This window comes from Caloenas nicobarica, chromosome Z (assembly GCF_036013445.1).
Source record: "Caloenas nicobarica isolate bCalNic1 chromosome Z, bCalNic1.hap1, whole genome shotgun sequence".
NCBI classification, from domain to species: domain Eukaryota; kingdom Metazoa; phylum Chordata; class Aves; order Columbiformes; family Columbidae; genus Caloenas; species Caloenas nicobarica.
Window position 1 is genome coordinate 60,365,568 of NC_088284.1, and position 24,341 is coordinate 60,389,908.

Here is a 24,341-nt window from a genome sequence, read left to right on the forward strand (position 1 = left end):
GCATATCAATAACTTAATTCATAGATAAGATGAACACAGTAATATGTTTCTTATATCTTATCAGAAAACTGATATATTTAGAAACCTCTGGAAAAAAAAAAAGAAACAACACACAAAAAAACCAGCCACCACCAAACAGCTGAACTGCCTGTCTCTTAACAAATAGAAGCAGATTATTTTGAAAGCTGTAAAGAAATCACACTGACATAAAAATAATTGAGAATAGTAAAATTTCAAGGTAAGAAAATATGGAATGTGATACATTTAGTTTCACATCTTTATAGTCTTTCTACAGACTCTCCTTTTAAAATTAAGCAAATGCTGCATGATTTTGCAGTCTCTCCTTGTCTTATGTTCCTTTCAGCACCACTGAGGAATTTAATCTGAGTAAGAGTTGTAGAGCAGGAGTAGGAAAAGCATTCCAATGCTATGAACATTTCTATTAGAAGTGCAGTGGAAAGCTCTGGGGAATGCTCTACTAAAAGAAAAAAAAAGGCAAAATGTAATAATCACAGCAAGTGGAATCAAAATTATATAGTTCACATACTGAAAAGTAGTTATTCATACATGAATGCAGATGCATTTTGTGCATACTTATGGATCTGCAAAAGACTTGAGATTGTTCTCACAAAAAATCAGGCACTTGTTCTTTCTGAAGTGCTTTGAGATTATTTGATATAAACTGATAAGAAATAGAAATAATTAACTTCTTCAATTTGTACTGAGTGCAGGGTCACTTATAGAAGTTGTATGAATTTAAAAGGAATATCAGACCACAGTGACATTGCATTGTAAACTGAGAGCAAAATAATACAAGAGATTCTCTTACCATCTACAAATTACAAAAGCTAACTGATACGTTTTTCTTCTTCGTAGAAAAAGATCTAGTTTTAAGCAGGGATGCATATGCTAATTAAGATAACTGAATTGCCTGTTTTCCTAGTAGCCTGAAGGACAAGTAATTTTTGGTCAGAAGTTTTTTTTCAGGGCACCAAAGAACAGATTAAACCACCATCCGCAGTCTTGGCCAACGGTGTCCTACTTTGTGCAGGCAAGAAACTGAATAAGATTTACTCTCTTTTGACATGGTATCAGGTGCCAGGAGAATAGAGCAAGTAATGGAGGCAGACTGTGAGGGAATTCTCTTTTCTTGGTCAGTAGTGACCCTACAAAGGCAGAAATACCATACTTTTATAGCAGTTTGATACTTTGCATCCCATGTTAAACATTTCAGCAAATAATGTAAAACCCACGCAATAAGTAACACTGCAGGTTAGTGTTAACCAGGTGTGAGGATACTGAGGTGTAAGATTGACAGTGTTTGTAATATTGTCTGGGATCCTCAAGGAATGAAGTAAAATCTGTCTGTTTTCCTCCAAGTTTGGACCCTGTTGTGGTTTAAGGTTCCAGTGTGGCAATAGGTCTTTACTGTATCTACATTGAAGATCTAAGAGCAAAGACAGGGACTGTCAGAGAGACTTAAACAAGGACAGATAAGTCTTGTAGTTTAAGTACAGACAATGCTTTCTTTTAAATTCAGGTGATACTTTTCTTTCTGATTCACTTCACAAATTCAGAGGCTGCTCATATTTTAAGGAGATAAAGAATCTTTAATGCTCACAGACACCAGTCTGCCTGCAGACACTGTCAAGTCCCGGGATATGTAATAGGAAAATTGCCTTAGACAGCAACAATCCCAAAAGGATCTATGGCTTTGCATGCACTGTGTCAAAAAAAATGGCTATACACAGTAGGGTTCATCTCCGTACCTTCTTCTGCCTACATGGTCTCAAATGCAGCTGACTTTGCTTGCTGCCATACTAGCCCAATTGGCATGCTCAAGCGTATGACATCCCATGAGATCTGAAAGACAGACTCTTGCATAGGCATTGACATCTGAAATGAGGGCCAAAGACAAGTCAAGTCTTAAAGGTGACTTCAGTATGTATGTTTAATACTAAATTCTTACAAGCTGCTTTCAAATATATTCCTACTGCTGTGCAAGGAAGTGCAAACACAAAATTGGACAGACAACATGTCTCAGAAAGTGTGCTGAATAAATTTCAAGTCCACATTTCCAGGATTATCTTTATACCTTTAGCACTTCAGGTCTGATAACCCAGTTTTGGACACTGAGCCTGCTTTCCAGAGCAGTGATGAGCTATTGCTCCCTCTGATGCAGATAGTTCCATGGGAACTGTAGGTCTCTATCACCTCTGGCCATCAGGCTGTGATTAAATTTTGATAGCTTGTCTTCTGGTGGGCTCCAGAAAACACCATGAAGTCTACAAGATTAGATCTAGTTTCTTCAAAGCCAACTGTTGAAAGAGAAACTTCTGCTGAAGCAATATCATAAAGTAGGAGGATTTTCTTTGTGCCATTGCAGCAGCCACCTTCTACCCCTCAGTGCAATTTCACTTACTGACAGGTTGAGATAACTTCAGAATACCACCCATATTTTCTCCAGACTCTCGAAACTGTAATGAGCTTCAGAAACTTTCTTCAGAGTCAAACTTACCTTTTTAGAAAGCATTCAGCTATAAACCAACATTCACGACCAGAGAAAAATACTAAGGTAAAACTGCAGAATTTGAGCCACTTAAAGTAATTATTTGCAGGGAATTTCAGAGTCAATAAAACGCAAGAACATAACAATGCTGGCTCTTATCTGATATGCCTAAAACACAATACATGGATGAAAGTGTCTTTTCAAACATTTTCAGCTCTCGCTCTTTCTGATAATATAATTTGCATTTGGCCTTTTCCTGCATAGTGAAGACACACAAAATATGAGTACTTATGAAGGTGATAATTGACAAACTTCTCTGATATGTAATATCTACTGACTTGCATATGTACACTTTACAAGCAGAAACTGCCCCACCATTAACTAGTAATGCTAAACGTGATCACCTAGGTCCTTGAGAAGCTAAATATTTGCAACACATGGAGCTCAAGTGGATCATGGATAAATTAATAGGGATTAACAGAAGTATAGGCCTTCCTCTCAGAAGGGATTGTGAAAGTCAGGCATCGTCCCAATTTGTTTGCCTTTCTGCCAGTGTCCTCCCATGGAGCCGCACATTTCTGATGCAACCCTTAATCACCTGCCTGCTGATTCGCTTCCACTCACCTCGCCCAACCTGCGAAAGTACGACATGTTATGATATGAATACTTGTCACGGCTTCCCAGAGATTGTCTCATCTCCATGTAGCAAGATACCATTTATATCGCCTTTTGACCCATCCAGGTTTCAGCAGAAAGCAGCACAATGTGACATGACCAACCTTTTCATCAGGACTATTTTCAAAGACTGACACTGAGAATAAAGTGCTCCTCAGTGAGGGTGCAGAGTGAAGAATGTTCAGAATAGCCATCATGCTTTTCCAAAGATAACTTACGAGACGAACACTGAGAAACCTCAAGAGCCAGTGTCCCTGAGAATAAAAGCCTACAAAATAGGCATTTAGGCCCAAATGTGACTCTCTGTTTTAGCAAGGCAAAACCTGAGCAACTCGCAAAGGTCATGCGGAACTTAACTGTTTATTATAGCTTGGTCTGGGTTACAATGTCTATGTACAAACATACAACTATAAAGGCAGAAAGGGAGACTAGGTAACGTGCAAGTCCTCCAAGAGATTCATTATACAGAGTGAGATGGGGAAAATACAGTCTGCAAGGCAGCAGGAGTGAGAGAAAATGCATTTGGAGAAGATTTAAGGAATCCGTGAGCTAACTAAAAGGGCAGCACTGTGAACAGACTCAAGCTCACAGGTACAGATTGTGATTCTGGCAGTTGTGCTCATGATTAATGAGTGAAAAGTGATCTGGTTCCCATAGCAACCTAAGAAACACAAAGGAAAACTCCAATTCTTCAAACCTTCCCTAATGATGAATAGACCTTTGCTTTCAAAATACCAGAGAAAATTATGATAAGAATCCTTTTTTATCTCAGAGTAAATCTTCCTCAAGAGGTTAATCTTGCAGAATGGGGTTTAGATTTGCAGATAATAGAACCCGTTTCCACAGACTTCTGGAGTGAGAATATGCAATCTGTGCGAAAAGGAATGCCCAGCAATACCCGCAACTGTTCTTCTCTGATTTTCAGTACTGACATTTCAGTGTAGGCAGAACATTACATTAGAGGATGTTGTCTTTCCTACAGTGTAGGTAAAAGACAATTTCCTTCACACTGATGATACAAGATGTATGTACTAAAGAAAACATTCTGTCCTTGAAATTTTTTTTCCCTGAGAAAGAAAATTACTTCCTGGGTAAAATCCAGGCTTGGGGGAAGTCATTGGAAAAAACTTAAGATAGGAGATTGAAGCACGAGTCCTGCAAATACATAATACTCCATATTTTAGAGTTCTCAACAGAAATAAGAGCACAGACAAAAAACATTGGATCAGGCCAAAAGTACATCTAGCTCAGTAGCCACTGACCAAGCAATAAATATACTCCTAAACTTACAAAGACAAACAGAGCATTTATTGCTACTACTTTAACTATTTGAAATTCAGGAGCTTCATGAATTGAAACAGCAAAGAAATGTTAGCTGCTGAATCATTCTGCTGGAATTACTGGAGAACAAATATATTAAAACAAATATGATCTAAACCATCTGCAGACTGGACCCTCTTTTCAGGGAAGTTTGCTGCCTCCCTGGGGCTCAGATCAGCAATGCCATGAGAAAATGGCCTTCGAATTATTACCTACTCCTGCTCTTTTACATGGATAATAGTGGTGTTTCAAGAACAAGACCAAGGTCAATCAAAAGAGATTTCAGGACCCTGGGAAGAATGCTGAAGGTCTAAGGAGCACAGGTAGTGTTTTCTTCAATCCTCCCAGTACTGGGGAGAGATACGCTGAAAGAAACAGGTGAGCCCAGGACATCAACACTTGGCTCCAAGACTGGTGCCTCCGCCAGAACTTTATTTTTCATAATCACCAAAAAATGCTCGGTTCTGTACCTGGGACAGAGTAACACTGGGCACAAGTATGAACTGGGAGAGGAGTGTCTGGAGCAGCCCTGCAGAAAGGGACCTGGGGGCGCTGGGTGACATTAAGCTCAGTGTGAGCCGGCAGTGTGTGCCCGGGCAGCCAGGAGGGCAAAGCCCATCCTGGGGTGCATCAAACACAGCACAACCAGCCGGTCAAAACAGGGGATCCTCCTGCTGTATTCGCTGTTGGTGCAGCCTCACCTTGAGTTCTGTGTGCAGTTCTGGGCCCCACAATTAAGAAGGGTTTGAAGGTCCTTGAATGCATCCACAGGAGGGTAACAAAGCTGGTGAAAGGGCTAAAAAGCATGTCCTCTGAGGATTCACTTATGACTTTGGGTTTGTCTGGTTTGGAGAAAAAGAGGCTGAGGGGTGACCTCATTGCTCTCCACAGCTTTCTGAGGAGGGGAAGTGGAGCTGGAGGTGCTGAGCTCTGCTCCTGGGATCCAGTGACAGGCCAGTGTGGGAATGGCACAAAGCTGTGTCAGGGTATGTTCAGACTGGATGTTAGGAAGCATTTATTTATGGAGAGGGTGGTCAAATACTGGAACAAGCTTCCTAAAGAGGTGGTCAATGCTCCATGGCTGTCAGTGTTTAGGAGACATTTGAACAATACCCTTAATAACGTGCTTTAACTTTTGGTCAGCGCTGAAGTGGTAAGGTGTTTGGGCTAGATGATCACTGTACATCCCTTCTAACAGAAATATTCTTTTATTCTATTCTATTCTATTCTATTCTATTCTATTCTATTCTATTCTATTCTATTCTATTCTATATCCTAGCATCTCTAAGTCGATATGTACTTGTTTCAATTCTTAGGGTTTATACCAGCCTAAAGATCAGAGTCTTGGTCTTTCAAATAAGGAATTTCATTACAGGACCACTTATTGGCTGTAGCAGTGTAAATCTTGGATTCTCCCCATGTAGAGAAGATGTTTCTCATGAGTTCTACCTGCATAATTATGTTTTGTTAATAGAGGACCACTGGAATCCAGCTGTACAGATTAGTGTTAAAACCTGCATTGATGACTGTGGTGTAAACTTAGGACCTCTGGCCTATAGTCTGTGTTCTTGCTTATAGGAGGGTAATCTTTGTGTAATGCTATTAACTCAGAGGAACTACCTGTGTAGTAAGAAACTATTCAAACATAAGGGACCATCTCAGCATAATAAGCGTGTTCAGAAAATGCACTTCAACACAGAGGAAGTTAGGATTTAGTAATATGCAGCTTTCATGCTTCTTGAAATCATCACATTGAGATTCCGGGAGTAAGAGTAGAGTAAGAGCAAAAGATAACATTGGAGTGATAGAATAAAATATAAGACAAACTCAATGTCCTTTCTTAAGTGTTAGAACTGCTGATGTCCTTATTTCATTTCTGTTCACAGAATCACAGAATCACAGAATGTTAGGGATTGGAAGGGACCTCGAAAGATCATCTAGTCCAATCCCCCTGCCAGAGCAGGAACACCTAGATGAGGTTACACAGGAAGGCATGAAGGTGGGTTTTGAATATCTCCAGAGAAGGAGAATCCACAACCTCCCTGGGCAGCCTGTTCCAGTGTTCTGTCATCCTCACTGAGAAGAAGTTTCTTCTCAAATTTAAGTGGAACCTCTTGTGTTCCAGCTTGAACCCATCACCCCTTGTCTTACTGTTGGTTGTCACCAAGAAAAGCCTGGCTCCATCCTCGTGACACCTACCCTTTATATATTTATAAACATTAATGAGGTCACCCCTCAGTCTCCTCTTCTCCAAGTTAAAGAGACCCAGCTCCCTCAGCCTTTCCTCATAGGGAGAAGCTCCACTCCCTTAATCATCTTTGTTGCCCTATGCTGGACTCTCTCAAGCAGTTCCCTGTCCTTCTTGAACTGAGGGGCCCAGAACTGGACACAATATGCCAGATGAGGTCTCACCAGGGCAGAGTAGAGGGGAAGGAGAACCTCTCTTGACCTACTAACCACCCCCCTTCTAATACACCCCAGGATGCCATTGGTCTTCTTCGCCGCAAGGGCACAGTGCTGGCTCATGGTCACCCTGCTGTCCAGCAGGACCCCCAGGTCCCTTTCCCCTACACTGCTCTCTAATAGGTCATTCCCCAACCTATACTGGAACCTGGGGTTGTTCCTGCCCAGATGTAAGACTCTACATTTTCCCTTGTTATATTTCATTAAATTTTTCCCCGCCCAACTCTCCAGGCTGTCTAGGTCTCGCTGGATGGCAGCACAGCCTTCTGGCTTGTCAGCCACTCCTCCCAGCTTGGTGTCATCAGCAAACTTGCTGATAGTACACTCAATTCCCTCATCCAAGTCATCAATGAATATATTGAATAGTACTGGTTCCAGTACCGACTCTTGAGGCACTCCACTAGATACAGGCCTCCAACCAGACTCCGCCCCACTGACCACAACACTCTGGCTTCTTTCCTTCAGCCAGTTTGCAGTCCACCTCACTACCCGATCATCCAGTCCACACTTCCTCAGTTTAGCTGTGAGGATGCTGTGGGAGACAGTGTCAAATGCTTTACTGAAGTCAAGGTAGACCACATCCACCGCTCTGCCATCATCACTCCACCTTGTTACGTCTTCATAAAAGGCTATGAGGTTGGTCAAACACGACTTCCCCTTGGTGAAACCATGTTGACTGCCCCTGATGACCCTCTTATTCTTGATATGTCTTAAGATGGCACCAAGGATAAAGTGTTCCATCACCTTCCCAGGGATGGAGGTGAGGCTGACCGGTCTATAGTTGCCGGGGTCCTCCTTCTTGCCCTTTTTGAAGACCAGAGTGACATTTGCTTTCCTCCAGTCCTCAGGCACCTCTCCCGTTTCCCAAGACTTGGCAAAGATGATGGAGAGCGGTCCAGCAATGACTTCAGCCAGCTCCCTCAGCAGCCACGGGTGCGTCCCATCTGGACCCATGGATTTATGGATGTCCAGATTGCTTAATTGCTCCCTAACCCAGTCCTCATCAACCAAGGCAAACTCCTCCATTGCCCTGCCTTCCTCTGGGGCCTCTGGGGTACAGGGCTCCTCAGGACAGCCTCCAGCAGAGTAGAAAGAGACAAAGAAGGCATTCAGTAGCTATGCCTTCTCTGTATCTTCTGTCACCAGGGCACCCACCCCATTCATCAGTGGGCCTACATTGCCTCTGGTGTTAGTTTTATCTGCCATGTATTTGAAGAAGCTCTTTCTGTTGTCCTTGACCCCTCTTGCCAGGTTTAACTCTAAGGAGGCCTTAGCTTTCCTAGTTGCCTCCCTACATCCTTTAACAACAGCCTTATATTCTTCCCAAGTGGCCAGCCCCTCCTTCCATGATCTGTAAACTCTCCTCTTCCACTTGAGTTTGCCCAGCAGCTCCCTGTTTAACCACGCAGGTCTCCTGGCTCCCCTCCTTGACTTCCTACGTGTCGGGATGCTCTGATCTTGAGCTTGGTAGAACCAGTCCCTGAATGTTAACCAACTATCTTGGGCCCCTTTACCTTCAAGCAGCCTTGCCCATGGGATTTCCCCCAGCAATTGTTTGAACAGGCCAAAGTTGGCCCTGCTGAAGTCCAGGGTTGCAATTCTGCTCGGTATTCTGCTCCCACCACATGAGATCCTGAACTCCACCATCTCATGGTCGCTGCAACCAAGGCAGCCCTCCACCTTTACTGCTTCAACCAGATCCTACTTGTTAGTGAAGATGGGATCCAACAGCGCTCCTCTTTTAGTTGGCTCATCCACCATTTGCATCAGGAAGTTGTCATCAGTGAAGTCCTTCCAGCAAACATCAGGGTAGTTAAAATCCCCCACAACAACCAGAGCCTGTGACTGTGAGGCCACGCTCAGCTGCCCGTAGAAGGCCTCATCACCTTCCTCACCCTGATCTGGTGGCCTGTAATAGACTCCCACAACAGTGTCACCCCTGCCAGCTGCCCCTTAATTCTCACCCACAGACTCTCAACTTGCTCCTCAACCGCACCTGGACAGTACTCTATACATTGTAGTTGCTCTCTCACGTAAAGAGCAACTCCACCACCACGCTTGGCCAGCCTGTCTTTCCTGAAAAGGGCATAGCCATCCATGACCACATTCCAGTCATGTGAGCTGTCCCACCATGTCTCTGTTAATGCCACCAGATCATAATTTCCTGACTGAACGCAGGTTTCTAACTCCTCCTGCTTATTCCCCATGCTGCGCGCATTGGTGTGCAGGCACTTCAGGGAGCGAGCTGAGTACACCGATTTCACCCTAGGGGTATGGGGGGCCTCCCAGTCTTTATGGATTCCAGCATGCTGCCCACTGATGCAAGCCCAGCTACAACCCCATCTCACTTCGAATCTAGTTTAGAGCCCTCCAAATGAGCCCTGCTAATTCCTGTCCCAGCATCCTTTTACCCCTGTGGGATAAACCTTTCCCACGTATCGCTGTCTGGACTGGTGTCTTATAAAACCATCAAGGGCTGCCAGGGGCTTCTGCGTCCCGAAACCAAAACCCACCCCCACACTTCTCCTTACCTCGAGATCGCTCTGACGGCTCCGGCTGAGCTGGTTCGGATCAGCAGATCTCGACGACTGTTGAAGTAGTCTTACATCTTATTTTACTAGGAGTAAAAATGAACCATTATTTCTTCTGTGTAGCCCTCTAAGCAATGACTTCTCTGGCTGATATCACATTGTGGAGCTTCATGTCTTGTGTAAATCTCACCACAGCACTGGTCAACTACGTTCGGCGAGAGTCTGGAATGTTCTGACGCAAAATTTCTTTTTTAAGCCGGTTTTAAAAATGTTCTATTCCTTAAAGTTTCCTGAACAACATACATACAAGTATTTATGTATTTATCAACATTTCACCTCAGTCATACAAACCATGGAACTACTTTTGGGTAGTGTTTATCTTAATATTAATCTGTGATTTCATTTCATCTCATCTGCACTTCATTTCTATTTCCCACTATAACATATTAAGACCCTTATTTGAATAGGTAAATACTCCTGGTTCCCTTTGTTTTGTCAATGAAATACCATAACAGCAAGTGTTATTACATTCTTTTAGAGTAAGGTAATTTTTTTCAGGTAATCAGCTTTACAGCAAGAATAAGATTCAGAATATTTTTTGTTTGTTTGTTTTTTCCATTTTCATCTTAAAGGTAGCTTTAACTTAAAACAAATTTTTAAAAATAAAAAAAAATAGAGGCAATTTTAGTCAAAGTATAATATATTTTTGGAAGATATTAAGTCTACTCAAACGTTTCTTTTCTTTTTTGTCTTAAAAATACGCATATTTTTAATTCATGAAATCTCTTGGCTGAACCAAAGTTGTAGTTCTTGATCAAAGAAAATACCGATGCCATTTTTTCTCCATATAAAATTAATTGAAAAGAGGATACAGCTTTTTCCTTGGTTAAAATTGACAATCTCTTCTTTCTCCCTCATCCTGGAAATAAATTATAATGTCAGAAACCAGAAGAAAGAAGAAAAAGGTGATTCACTGACGAAACAAACACACACAAACAGAAAGTGGAAAACCCAACAAAAAAGACACAGACAAACAAATACCTTCTCACAGAAATTGGAAGATACAAACCAGAGTCTTTGGTTCCACAACAGAAATCTTCATTTTTAAGGCCCTACTGAAACCAGAGTTTCTAGTTGAACCCATGTCTAGCCAAAAGTCCTGTTATGTTTGAACTGTACATTTGAGTTATTTTAATTGATATGCCATAAAAACTAAAGAAAAAATGGTCTAAGGTAGTTAAAATATATAATTACGCTTGTTGGTGATACATTACAATTTATAGTACTTTTTTTTAGATTATTGTAAATTATTGTTCAGGGGAACGTAAAAGGTAAATAAAATCTAGCAGTAACTGTTGAAATTAAACAATTACTGCAGGCTGGCCCTTAAAGGAAAACTGAAATCTAATATAAAATAATTTTCAGTCATTACATTTAATTAAAATGGAAAACAAAAATAAACCAGACATTAAGTCCCAGGCTGTGAATATCCTGAAATTTTCCTGTATGCAAAAAAATTTGAGTGTATTCAGCACATTCTACTCTCATGGCTGAACCAGTAAATAGTTCAAGAAATTTAATTTTAAAAGAAGTTCATAAATAAAACAGGAAACTAAAATAAAAGTTACAGTCTAAATACAGATCCTGCAAAATGTATCCTTGCACTTAACTTCAACTTCCAGCTTTATTGTATACGGTAGATAAAGTTAAGCATGCATCCAAGTCATTGCAATATCTGGGTCTAATTAGATGAGATACTTTGAGTAAGTGCTACTCGAAAGTCCAGTGGGCTAGGCATGTAAAGTTTCCAGAATTAGGATCTGTCTAAATACCATGAATACTCAAACACAGTGAAACAGTGACAAGGATTTCCAAAATGTTTTGGACCTCATTTTTAATATGGATGCATTTACGTACTAAATATTTCATTAAGTCTCTGCAGTAATACTACAAAAAAATCACTTACAGTGTTCCGCTACGTGTTTTAACAAATATACCCTTCCAGCACCACAAAGCTATGTTTGTAAATGCTAATGCCCATACTTCCCTCCTGCAGTAAAAGAAAACACTAATTCATTTCAAATCAGAGAGTTCCAACAGAATGAATGAATGTTTGGCTTTTCACCAATATTTAATCCCTGCACGTACCTTTCCTATATTATAACATAGCTGCACTCCAAATGTATTTTATTTGACAAGGGTGGAGGGTAGAAAGGGGAACAGGAGTATCAATGTGCTACAGACAAGGAAAGAAAAAAAAAAGTGACTTTTTCTATGAACTCCAGACAATTTTTACTTACCTAAGGAAACTGCAATCAAACCAGAAAGTTGCTGAGGACTGGTTTGTGTCTAAATCCTTATATTTTTAAAATGGGTTGAATCCTGTTTCCAGTGCTGCCAAGATCACTTTCGTTTCTGTTTTCAAAAGAGTGGCATAGGCACAGCACAGTGGAAATCAATGCAAATGGAAATGGTAAAATACAGATTAAATATTAGCAGTTCTTATGACAAGAAGAATTTTGGAGCGTGACATACCAACAAACCCACTTTGCAACACAGAGGTCTCGTTATGTTATGGGCAAGTGAAGTTCTCAGTGAGTGTAGGACATTTGTTATTGCTAGTCCAAGTACTGACTGTTGCAGACATTAAAGGAGCCACTGTTGAAGAACTGCACATATATTATCCATAAAATTCCCTAAACTTAGTTCATTCTTAAAATTAATTTCCAAGATTTTGGAAACATAGCATGCATTGAATATCAAATTTCCTATTGTAGGAATAGTTGTGTATTTAACTTTCTCCCTGCCTGCTATCAGACTGCAGCCCTCTTTGCATTCTTTTTTAAACTATGTTCATTATTCCTCTACAGTTTAAATTCAGAAACTATCACTAAGAATAGAAGGTGGTAGAACTTCTGTTTAGTGGGTATGTCTTTAAGAGAATGGATAATGGCTCAGTAAGTGTTCATTAATAATAAAGTAGACAAATTGGCAAATGAACATATACCATAGGCAATTACTGTGTGTTTTCATTTTACAAAATTGTCAAGAAATTAACTCCCCCCCACAAAGTTTTAGGTTTGAAGAAAGACTCAGTGCATTCCCGAGTGAAATAACAGCAAATCAACTGTTCCTATAAAATTTGTGGCCTTTTTAAAAAGTATTTACTATTATCACTTCTATCTAAACTTTGTGTAAGCAGCAGTATGCAAGTGCTGTCTGTGATACTATTTTTTTTTCCCCTCTCCACGATATGTAACCCAGTCCTCAATCTAAACAAACTGGTTTTACCCATTCATTCTTAGATATATCCTCTTAGATCCTAAACCAAGTCCAAGTACATGGCCTTTATTTAATGGTCACTTAACTCAGTACTTCACTTTTCTAATCTCTTTCCAGAGGACAACCAGACATTGTGTCTTTGTTTGCAATTACTGCTGAGATCTGTCCCAAACTGAGCTACCATAGATAGTCATCTATACAGGCAAAACTGAGAGGGCTGTTAGGAAAGAAAAATGTCATCAGAACCTTCCACAGGCAAGAGAGGACAGAGTCCTTTCTTCAGAAAAGCCAGAAAGTACGTGGAGATTTAGTTACTAAACACGCAAGCAACCTCAGCAATTTTAACAGTGTCTCTTTGATGCGTACTTGACTTTTTCCACAAACGAAACATAAGGACTATATGTGCCAACACCAGAAAAAATTTTAAAATGCATAAACACAATTATTTATCATCATATCAACCTGGCTCTTAACAACGTTTTGCAAACACTCTAACGAAAAACCCACACAAATTAATTTGGGAAAAAAAAAACCTCAGGAAGTGTCCTTATTCAGAAACAAAATCAGTGTTTCAGAAACAATTCAAAAAGAAGCCATCGACAATATTTTCACAGATCTGCAACATTTCTGGGTAAAACTTTACACCTCATAAATAAGTTGCTAGAACTACTTGCAAAACAAGTGCATGTTGCCTAATAAGTTTGCATGTGTAAAGTGTGATTTATTGTAGATACAGTTCAAACAGACTCAGTTAAAATTTTGCCTTATTAGTACTATTAATATCAAAATAATTTATAGGCATTTCATAGTAGAACAGTTTATAAATACATTTGCCCGGGTTGTTCTGTTTCCTTCCATTCTGCTCCCTTCGGGATATTTGAGTAAGGTAAAAGAGATGGAAAGCTAATAGAAGATAACGGGAGGTTATAGAAAATATCATTCAGTTTGTGTGAGCATAAAGTCATATTCATCATTGTAACAGTTTTAAGAAGTTGTATAACACTTCTTCTGTTCATTCGACAAAAATTTTGAATGCTAAAGTGAAGCTTCTGATGAGACAGTTTGCCCAAAATCTGCACCACTTCCTTCCTCTCCCCAAATATAGAAACGTATTTGTCTAGCTCAGTATTTTTAAGATTAAGCTGATAACTAACATGTTTTTGAAAAGTTTACTTTTAGAGGTGGCAAATGCTTTTAACTTCTCTCTGCAATAAAGAAAGAAATAGGATGAAACTACAGATTTGGATAGTTTAGACTCTCCTTTAAGAGTTCCTTTTTCCCCAGCCTGAACTCATGGGAAGGTTCTACTTTTCAGAACAGCACTTTCTAAGCATGCAGCACCTTCCAGGTACCATATCCTGAGGACAGAAAAGTCACAAATCATTGCAAAAATACAGGCCAAGACCTGATCATGGAAGACTTTATCTCCAAAAAATGTAAACAGAGATTCAAAGATAATAATGTTCTGATTATGGCTGTAGAGATTATAATATAAGAATGGTGTAGTAACAATTATTTGTAGGATTCTGGTTGTAACTCTGAATATTATTTACATAATTTCACATTTTTCATTTCAGATGACCCAAGAATCTGTATAACATGCATTCAGAACTATTATATGTAAGTATAGCTATATAGCTTTTCATGCAAACACATTTTTCTCAAGCAAAAATGTGTGCTTGACTACATAGGTCTGTGCTGTGTGTGTTATCACACTCCTTTCAAGTATTGCCTATCTGAGAAAAATGACTTTGAAAAAAGGCATGGAAAATGCTGAAAAAACAGCCAATCACTTACTGTCAATGCCTTCTGAACCTTATGGACTGATGTGAACTTCGTATATATGAAGAAAGGAATATGGAGCAAAAAAGGCCTAGAAGTTAACCAGTTTGGCAGTAGTATGCTTTTGTGTCCAGTTCTGGTCTTTACAGTTCACCAGGCACGCTTAAAAATGTAAGGAGGTTAAACAAAGGAAAAAAATACATAGAATAATTGAAAGTTTAAATTAAGCAGAGGGAAAAGAAGAACTCCACTGCTTTTCAAAGAGGCAGTTAAGAGATCTCTGTAAAAATTATCAAGACAAAAGAAAAAGTTGATTCAAAGGCTATTCGATCTAGCTATAAACAATGGCACTGGATTATGTATTTTTACAAGCGATCAGCTCTTTACAACCACAATATAGCGATTTCTAATTAAGCATGCGTTTGTTTTTATGCCTGCCTTTAAGAAGGAAAATCGAATTAGTTATACTTAAGAACCCTGAGATCAGAAAACATGACTTGTTAATATTTGCCAGTTGAATAAATAACATAACCACAAGCACACTTCGAATCCTTCATTAGAGGAATGATTTCTGTTCACTAGGATAAGAATAGAGCTTTACCATTACCATACCTAGAAACACACAGAAAACAAACTCAGCGACTTCGAAAGAATTTTACTAATGACGTTCTACTTTATCTTACAGGTATAAGCAGCATTGCTATAAATACTGCCCAGAAAATACCTACAGAGATGAAAGTTCTCTGCAGTGTAGGGAGTGTCCTGGCAACTGTGAAAGCTGTGACAAGGACAAGTGTCACTCATGTAAGGAAGGCACTTATCTCTCAGGTAAGCAAAGACCAAATATGGCATATATAGAAAAGTATTTTAGACTTCTTTTTTTTAGAGAAAGAATCTGTGCCTAATTTCTCAAATTCATAAATCTCTTCTATGGCAGACAGTGGAGGATGAACTGAGTTGGCACTTCACAAAACCGGGTCCTTTGCATTATCAAAAGGTGGTTGTGTTAGCCAATGGTGCCATTTGGTTCAAAGACTCTATATATTTGAATACAGATTCCTTTTTTTCCCCCTAGTTTTGTTTTTAATGCATTTCCGCTCTTTTGGGCAAATACAAAAAATATTGCATTTGACTCAGACTTTGTGAAAGGAAGGTTTTTAATTCACGGAAAGTTATGAAATGGTTTCCTAGCTATTTGCAAGTATGTTTTACTTTGACTTTCAGGTCCACATAAAGTAATGAGCCTTAAAAATTCTGAAACTATCTCAGTTAGAACCACCAAATTCCACATCAGATTCACACAAGATCAGAAATCTCTTAGCTTTAGTATGAAGCCATAAATCAGGCAGATCCTGTTCAGACATGGTGCCAAATACGAATCACAGGAAATCCTGAGGTTATGGTATTCTTGTGCATTGTCTGTTGAAGATGCCCAGTAATGGAGTGCAAAAGCACCATGCTCATGGGAAACCATGGTCACAACCTGAGATGATTTGATGGTCTACAATTTTTTTTAGTTGAAACTTGAAGGAGTTCAAAAAGCTATCAGTGTAGTAACTTCTATGGTCTTTGCTGCAGTATGCCAACCCTTAAATTGAATCAGATTCATCTGAGTTTCACTTTATAGAAACTAGAGAATCATCTACTCCTCAAAATTTGTATGTATCTAACAATCATGGAGAGTTCTAGACTTAGATTTAAGATTGGGCCAGCATAAAAGTTGGGACTCAACCATAGAAGTTTTATCCAGATTTGGACTTTTGTAAGATTTGTGTGTGTTGGTATTTAGGATATGGATGAAAACCCACCTAGATATAAATTTAAGTGTGGGTAAGTTTCAAGACTGTGAAGTTCAGAAAGTTTGCGTAAGCAACTGAGCTGGATTTAGATTTCACACTAAAAAATTGGAGTTTATATAGCTACAAAAAGTTGCATGGATACTTATATACTGCTTTTATCTTAAATTATTTCTTGCTGGAGATAGAGAGATGATATGGGTGAGGCACCTTCTTGTTATGATTGACAGGTGTCAGTAGACACCACAATGCAAGGCTCTGTATCTGTTGCAGGTGGCACATGTGTGAGTGAGTGTGGGGAGGGCTTCTTCACTGATGACATCTCTAGAGAATGCGAACCTTGCCACAGGAGCTGTGCAACGTGTGTTGGGTACAGCTACAAGAACTGTACTAGGTGCAAAAACGGTTTCCAGCTCTCCCGTGGGCACTGCCTCAATCCAAGAAATTCTCCTCCTGATGGGAAGTTCTGGAGTGGTAAGTTGCAACATATCCCCTAATATCTTCTGTTTCTCTGAAGACTACTAAAAGCTTTAAGAAGAGGATATCCAGATCTTGAAGCTTGAGTGAAATGGTACTTTTGTCAAACTCCTTGTCAGTTTAAAAATATACTGACCAAAACCACTGGTTTCACAGAGTGAAATTCATCTTCCTGCAAATAGCTTAACATTTTAATACAATGTAGATGTTCCTTATCTAGGAGTTATCTCACATGGATAGACAAAGGATTAAAAAATAAGAGATAAAAAGATTTTTTTTTAAAGATGAAAAGATAAAAGGTAGATAATAGATTAATGTACTGGGAGTTCCTTATCTAAAGTACCGGGAGCCTTATATGCTGTTTTAGACCAGCTTTGTGGCTATCGATTCTCTATGCAGAACTGAATGTAAGTTGGAGGAAATGGAAAAGAATCAAATATGTGTCAGGGGGTCTGTGTGTGTGTGTAGTGTGTGTTTAAAAGCAAGATCTCCTCTTTTCCCTTCTGTCCCCAGTGTAGACATGCAGCACTCTCTCCCAAACAGAGGATGTAGATCTACATTCTGAAGTTCTTGTCCTATCTTGGTTGTTTCCACAACCTTCACAAACTAATCAGCTCTGTCTTGGCTGTCTCACCTCGAGCATGGGAAAAACAATTCTCCATTTCACAAAAAGAAGTTTTGGAAGGAAAATACTTTTAAAATCTAAAGCTGTTGAAGAGAATGATTTTTTAAATTATTTTCTTCCATAAGCATTTTCAAATGCATCCCAGTACACAAATTTCTTGTTAAGAAAGTGTTAAATGAAAAGTGCGTAGTAGTAATAGTTGTTGTTCCTATTATGACAGTTATATAAAGTACAATTGAATAGGTTCTGTGACCAAATGAGGTAGTGCTAATGGTGTATTTTTCACCCAGCACACAAATTAAAACTCTTTTGCTATGAATATTAATTCCTTTTAAGTGAAACATAAGCAGCATGTGGAAGCTCAATAATTAGTATTGCAAATGGCGCTTTTTAATTATATATATGCCATACCCTGCAACAAAGGCTAAAATTTCCTTAGAGTTTCAATAGCTCCTTTGCTGATCACCATAAACAAAGAAAAGTCAGTGTCGTATAATCCTGTCACTCTCTTTATAGTTGTAAGGCAGCAGCTGGAATAATACATTCAATTTTGGGCACACCGTTTAAAGAAAGAAGAGGGCCAATTAGAGAGGAAATAGTGTGGATTACCACAAATCTGGGGAAAAAAATATTTACAATGAAGGATTGAGATAAATGAGGGGCTAAGAGGAACACAGTCACAAAGGAGAATGGAATAGATCAGGTGTCTTTAGGTGTGGTAAACAGAACCTAAAATGCAGGAAAGGAATTTTACATTTAGCATTGGAAAAAAGAGAACTTTCAAATGGAGTAATAGAGTAACAGTAGAATCTTCTAGGAGGTTTCAGCGTTTCCGTCACTAGGGGTCTTTGAAAACACACAAAAAGCATTTGACAGGGGTGCTTACTGAGTGGAGCAAGAGATTAGATTATTTAGGGTTCCTTCCAGCTTTATTTTTCTATCAAATACAGATTTTCTTCTGATTCTCATGTCTTTATTTGACTCAAACACATCAAAGAATGGCTGTCCTTAAATCTATGTGACTTTGCATTAAAAATTAAAATATGCTAACAAATATTTTCAGAAAAAATATTGACCACTTATATTCATTGCCTATCTATGAAGAAATGTTATATCAAAAGGAATAACACTTCTTCACTTCAGAAAAAGGAGAAGCATTAACAGAACATTGGTCCTCTCCATGCATTTCCTTGTATTTCATCCATATAAGTATTTTTTCAGTTTGAGACTATCTACCTCAGTGCCATGGAAAGAGCACATCTGTACTTTGATCTATTGGTTATGTGTTTGTCATGTTGTCACTCATTGCCAGCTTTTTTCTTTTGAGCAAGCAGCTGGTGCAGTTCTGTATATATCCATGCTGCTGTGCTGTGAAACCTCTTTCCACCTTGCACACCATTTCTGTTTCCTTCCAGTAGTTAAAATATGTCTTACCTAGGGGCATTTCAGACTGTAAGATACATATCTCTCAGAGCTGTACTGGCTTGAACATTAAGGACTGCTCCAGAGTCACAGGGTTTCTGCTGCAGCTGGTGATGGGAGCCCAGAGAACCTGGCCAGGTCTTCACCTTCTCTTGGACAGACTTGCCGGGATTCCTGCAGTGTGTGTGGCAGCAGCCATGCCATAAAACTGCTAAGAAAGGGATGTTGAACTTGAGCCCTTTCTCACTAGGGTAGGCTTCCAAACAGTAGTAACCTTCAAGAAAAAATGTTAATGAAGTTGTCACTGTCTTTACTGAAGTTACACCCCGAATAACTACATTTATCAACACTTTGTGATGTTTATTGCTCAATTAGTGTAGAATCATCTGGTTCTCATAACAGTAATTTTCATTTGCTAATCAACAACATAATCTAAATGGTTGATATGGTTGGTTTTTTGGCAGCTAGGATATCATTCACTCATTTCTTTTGATGATGCATTCAAGAGGCACATATTAGCTGAGTCCAGAATTCCAATTGTGCCATCTGTATTTGAAATTGTCATTCCACACTGAAGATCCTTAACAAAAAATAAAGGATTCAGGCAGGACCAAACCAGATTTAACTCTAGCAGTATATCACACCAATAAGGTAGTTCCTAGTTAGAGACTGCAGTACATTTCACACCCTGATCATGTTTTGAAATACGTTAATAATTTTAACAGGAAAAGAAAAAAGGGGTGAGGAGAAAGGAGTTTCACTATCTCTTACAATTATTTTCTTCGTTGTCAAAAGCTTTCTGAATACCAACAAAATTTAGGAGAGGCAGCTACTCTCTTTTATTGCTTTGTTCATCAATGCTGTAGGATCAGTATAAGAATGGACAAAAAAACCACCTATCTGTGCTCCTTGAAACTTACTGTCAGTGAGGATTTTGGCTCATCTACCTGTACAGAAAAACTCCCTGGACATGGAACAATGATCCCTCTCCAGACCTTCTTAAGCATTTCTGTAGGTCCTCCTCTTTTCCATTATTCATTTTAAAGAATATTATGGGGACAGAAAAAATACTTTTTTATTTTCATACATTGGTGCAAAGTCATGGCTTCTCTCCAAGCATTTCACTGCTTCCTCTGGACAGATCTCCATATATTTTATTGCAGTCTACATTTTTTGTTCTTTAGTTTGTTATAGCTACTTTCATTTTCTCCAGGGTTATTTTTTCTTTGCAAAATATAAGGATCTTCCATCTCATCTGCTGCCAAACTCACTTCCTAAGGGTAGCCTGTCATGCAGCATGGGCATGATCCATGAAGCTCCTCCATTCTGCAAGCAATATTAAAATACTTTCATGTTTTTTCACCAGCCCAGTGTGGGCAAGACTCCGGCTCAGATTTAGCTTTTGACTGTCATCCTTTCTGCCTGTTTATCGATATACGCTTCTTCTACTGGGTGCTTAGTGTCATCAACACATTTACATTGGTTCAGCACCATGGGAAGGCTGCCTCTGAGCTTCGGTGGCCTGAATTAAATAATCTAATTAAAGAATACAGGCCAGACAATTATTAGTCCTCCCACTTTGGGGGGTTGACCTGGGTGTGGGGGTTAAGTATGAAATAAACAACTTCGCCTCTGTCATGGGAATGAAGATGAGATCGCACCAGGCTCATCCTCAGCATGTGCCCTGCTCCAGACAATGCAGGAAGACAACACAACTAGGAAGATAGCCAAAATTTCTGAATCCAGTACTTTACATAAGCTTTTACCATGTTAATCTTCTATTCACTGTTTTTCTTTAGAAATGTTACAAACAGAGAGTTGAGGTATTGGACTTTGAACTATATTTACAAATAATGAAGCCGTTTCTCTTCAGCTTTTCCAGCCATGTGGATTCAGTGGTTTCAGTGACTGTGTTGACGTACCATATAGGACAAAGTGAGTTTTGGGAAACAAAGGCTGGTTTTTTGTTTGGTTCCAAGGCTAACATAAATTAAAGGGCAGCACATCAGAGCCTGCCACAGACAAACCAACATAGGGTCTGACTTTCTTTGCAATTTGAGACACTATTCCATCTATGCGAGGATTAAAACCTTTGTGAAAGTGGAATACACTTCTTTTCCTTGTTTAAGCTTTCACTTGTATTTTTTATGCAAGGATAAATGATAGACCAGTCATGAATTTTTATGAGCACGCACTCCAACAACCAAAACATTCTATAAAAAAACAACTTTCTAAAATGATATTTACTTTGGGGATATACTCTGCTGGGCAAACAGTTCAACTCATATCAGGAATCATTAATAAGTCATATCCAGGTCTGAAATAATGAAACAGACCATGTCTGTTCTCCAGGCTTCTAAAAAGACAGGGTAAGCCAAGAAAGGGGAAGAAAAAAAAAAAAAAAAAGAAAAGATCAAGCTCTGTGTTTCTAGCATGAAACATCTGTATTTTATCTCATGTACCAGATGATGAAATTACTTTGGAAGCCAGGAGACACACTAGTGTAAGCTTGATTCACCAAGTGAATACACACACCCTTTCAACTGGATTAAATGTTTTGCAAGTTATGGTCAGGTCTTCATCTTGCCTGTTCGCTATAAATACTGCACCCTAAAAGCTCGTTCATTCCTTGGTTACACAGTTGAATCTACCACATTCTTCTGAAAAGTACAGAAGGAAAAAGAATGGCTATGGAATGAGGTCTGTTTCTGATCCAAACTAAAAATGGAGTATGTGCTTCTTTACATGCAAATAATATATGCTGTACTAAGCTATGCAGCTACATAGCAGCTGGTTCTGTTTACTATTACATACCAGTCCCAATAATAAGAGCAACCTCCCACAAGCAGGCATTGACCAACTGTATCCATCTTGCACATTTTCCTTTTCCTGAATACATAGTAAAACAAAAACAGTAAAAATGTACCGGTTGAGAGAAAACAAGAATTCAGGCTTTAAAAGGATTATTTAAAAGGACCTAAACACAGCTATACAGATATATAAAGGTTTAAGAATATGGAAGTGGGGGGAATGAAACAAAAGGAATGAGGTAGGCAGAAGACAGTAGAAGGATTAGCAGCAGGAGATAACAGGTCATAGTCTTTCAAGTGTGAAAATGTTATGACATTTAGAATGCAGAATTAGAGCATCATGGGAAAAGTTAGGAGACCTTTTTAAGCGTCATCCATATGAGAAATTTCAGGTTGCTAGAGGCAATCAAAAATGATTCATTATCCTGCATGTTCTCAGACATGCCAAGTTCATATTCTAGGTATTTGTTTGTAAAGTAATTCTATGGTTGTTACAAGATAACTAGACTGGGAATTAATGGTTATTGGGGATTGTGATTTACTTCTCAGCACTCCTACAGTTTCCTTAAATTTACAGTTCACATAAGTCTTCAAAATGGGATAGGTCTAGTATTTTATTACATATGTATATCGTTTTCATTATGTTTTACTGTGTCTATGTAATTGTAATTACCTCATGGAGATATGTAATCTATTTTTGTGGTTTTATTCATGACCATATCAGTTTTGCAAGGCCAGTGGCACACGCGGAATAAAATCTAACAAAATAAGTAGCATCTCAGCTGGATCACATTCAAATCACATTTTGCTACACAGAGTAAAACCGAGACAGGTCACCTTCTAAAAGGAATATGCTTGCAGTTACAAACAGCCATGGCACTTCATTTCCTTCTGCATTCCTCACTGGAGCAATTTTGCCATGGTCCAGCAATAAAATATACTGTAAAAATACTCTCACTGTGTAAGTCAATGGCTTTTTAACTAGAAGCTAAGGGTGTTACAAATGTACACAGGGACCTGCTTCAATAGCAACTTGAAAATACAAGTTTTTAAGCCCCCCTTTTAGTCATAGAAGAGCATGAATAAATAAGTTTCAAAATGAAGAAAACAAACGATCTTTTATCTGTTTGAACACTTACTGCTTGCTCCACCTGACATAAAGATCTATTGTTCATAAGGAGCAAGCAGATAGAGCAAGATGGACAGTACAATGAGTATATGCTAGTCAGAACTCTTATAATGCAGTTGTGGGATTCAGTGAAATTAAGGAGGCAGCATAAGGCACTTCAAATGCTGTTATATTTAAATGTGTGTCTCTTTAGATATGGCCATATCTCTGCTTATATGCCCTCAGGTTTTGTAGAAGGTGTCATGGTTCGTTGGGGGTTTTTTTTTGTTTTTTCTTTAATAAACTACATTTTCTAGAGCAAGTGGTGAGCATGTGTAGAAAACATGGCCTCATGTTTTTCACCCTGGGTGTTTTTCAGGACTCATTTAATCTTTCTCTAAAATCGGGTTGGAAAATTCTGGGAGCTCAAACTAAGATCACTTAAGTAAAAAGAAAGGAAATATGGGGACATTGTGTTAAATGGAGCTAGAATGTCACTCATTTTTTCCCTCACTCAGTCTGAGGTCACAGTCGAAGTCTTACAATACCAGGTTTCAAGAAATGCTGCCATTATCTCATTCATGTTGCACAAGCCCAAACGAGAAAATAATTAGAAAAAAACCCACATATTTTCCGGTCTTCCCCTACCCTTCCAGTTTGATAATCCCTTGAACAGACTGGGCAAGAGCACTATGGTGGCTTCAGAGCTGCATTAAACCTTAGCTCAAGAAATGGCACAGTGTGATTCAGTTTCTTAGTTTCTAGAAAGGAACGGGAGAGACTGAGCTGGGTGTATGTCAAAGTTGTTACTCGTTCTGACAAAGACACAGGAATCAGTGTGACATTGAGTCAGATTCTGGCCTGAATAGAGCTTAAATAGAAGGCATTTTCATTTGGGAAAAAAGAAAAAAAAAAAAAGAGTAAAAGTGTTAAGATAAAACCAGCTCAGTAGGTCTGAAAAGGTCATATGTTTTGGCCTTTAAAAAGAGAAGAGCAGAACAGTATAATAATAGAACACAAGGGTTTTTTTCAATGTCCCACTTTCAGAATATGGGTGGTTTATAACTCTACCTCATAGACTACTGGCTTCTACATTTACAAGTTTCATTTGCAACCATAAGAGCTACAGACTGAAATTTTAAAGGAAAACTTGTTGGATTTTCAAGTACAGAATGGCATCCTTTAGGGGAAAGAAAAATACAAGCCAACAGCTAAAACCAGTCATTTCGAAGCTTTCCATTTATCACCTGTCCAAAGACCAAGGAAATAGATGAACATTTTTCAGCTTTGTAGGGCTATTCTTTGGAAAGCTCTGGTTACATTACTTGGAGTAATGTGCACAGGTTTCCATAAACAAATCTCTTACATCACATTTGCCCATTTGGGGAACTTCTTGCTATGCAAGAAAATTAAATTTTAAAACTTTGCATTATTCTACACACATTGATTTTTGTGTTTGGTTTTGGTTTGGTTTTGTTTAGTAAATGAAAGACTATTTCCAGTCAGTAAGAGCTTTATCACAGGAAAAACTCTTTTTAACT

At 38.9% G+C, this 24,341-nt stretch overlaps 1 protein-coding gene across 1 annotated transcript in view; it reads left to right on the plus strand.

Annotated features, from left to right (window-relative positions):
• The window catches only part of PCSK5 (proprotein convertase subtilisin/kexin type 5), a 258,936-nt gene that overhangs the window by 218,058 nt on the left and 16,537 nt on the right, over nt 1-24,341 (plus strand). Inside the window, exons 25-27 of the mRNA XM_065655390.1 lie at nt 14,358-14,400; nt 15,248-15,390; nt 16,632-16,832. Of these exons, the coding sequence (XP_065511462.1) occupies nt 14,358-14,400; nt 15,248-15,390; nt 16,632-16,832 (387 nt within the window). The remainder of the gene's footprint in view (nt 1-14,357; nt 14,401-15,247; nt 15,391-16,631; nt 16,833-24,341) is intronic.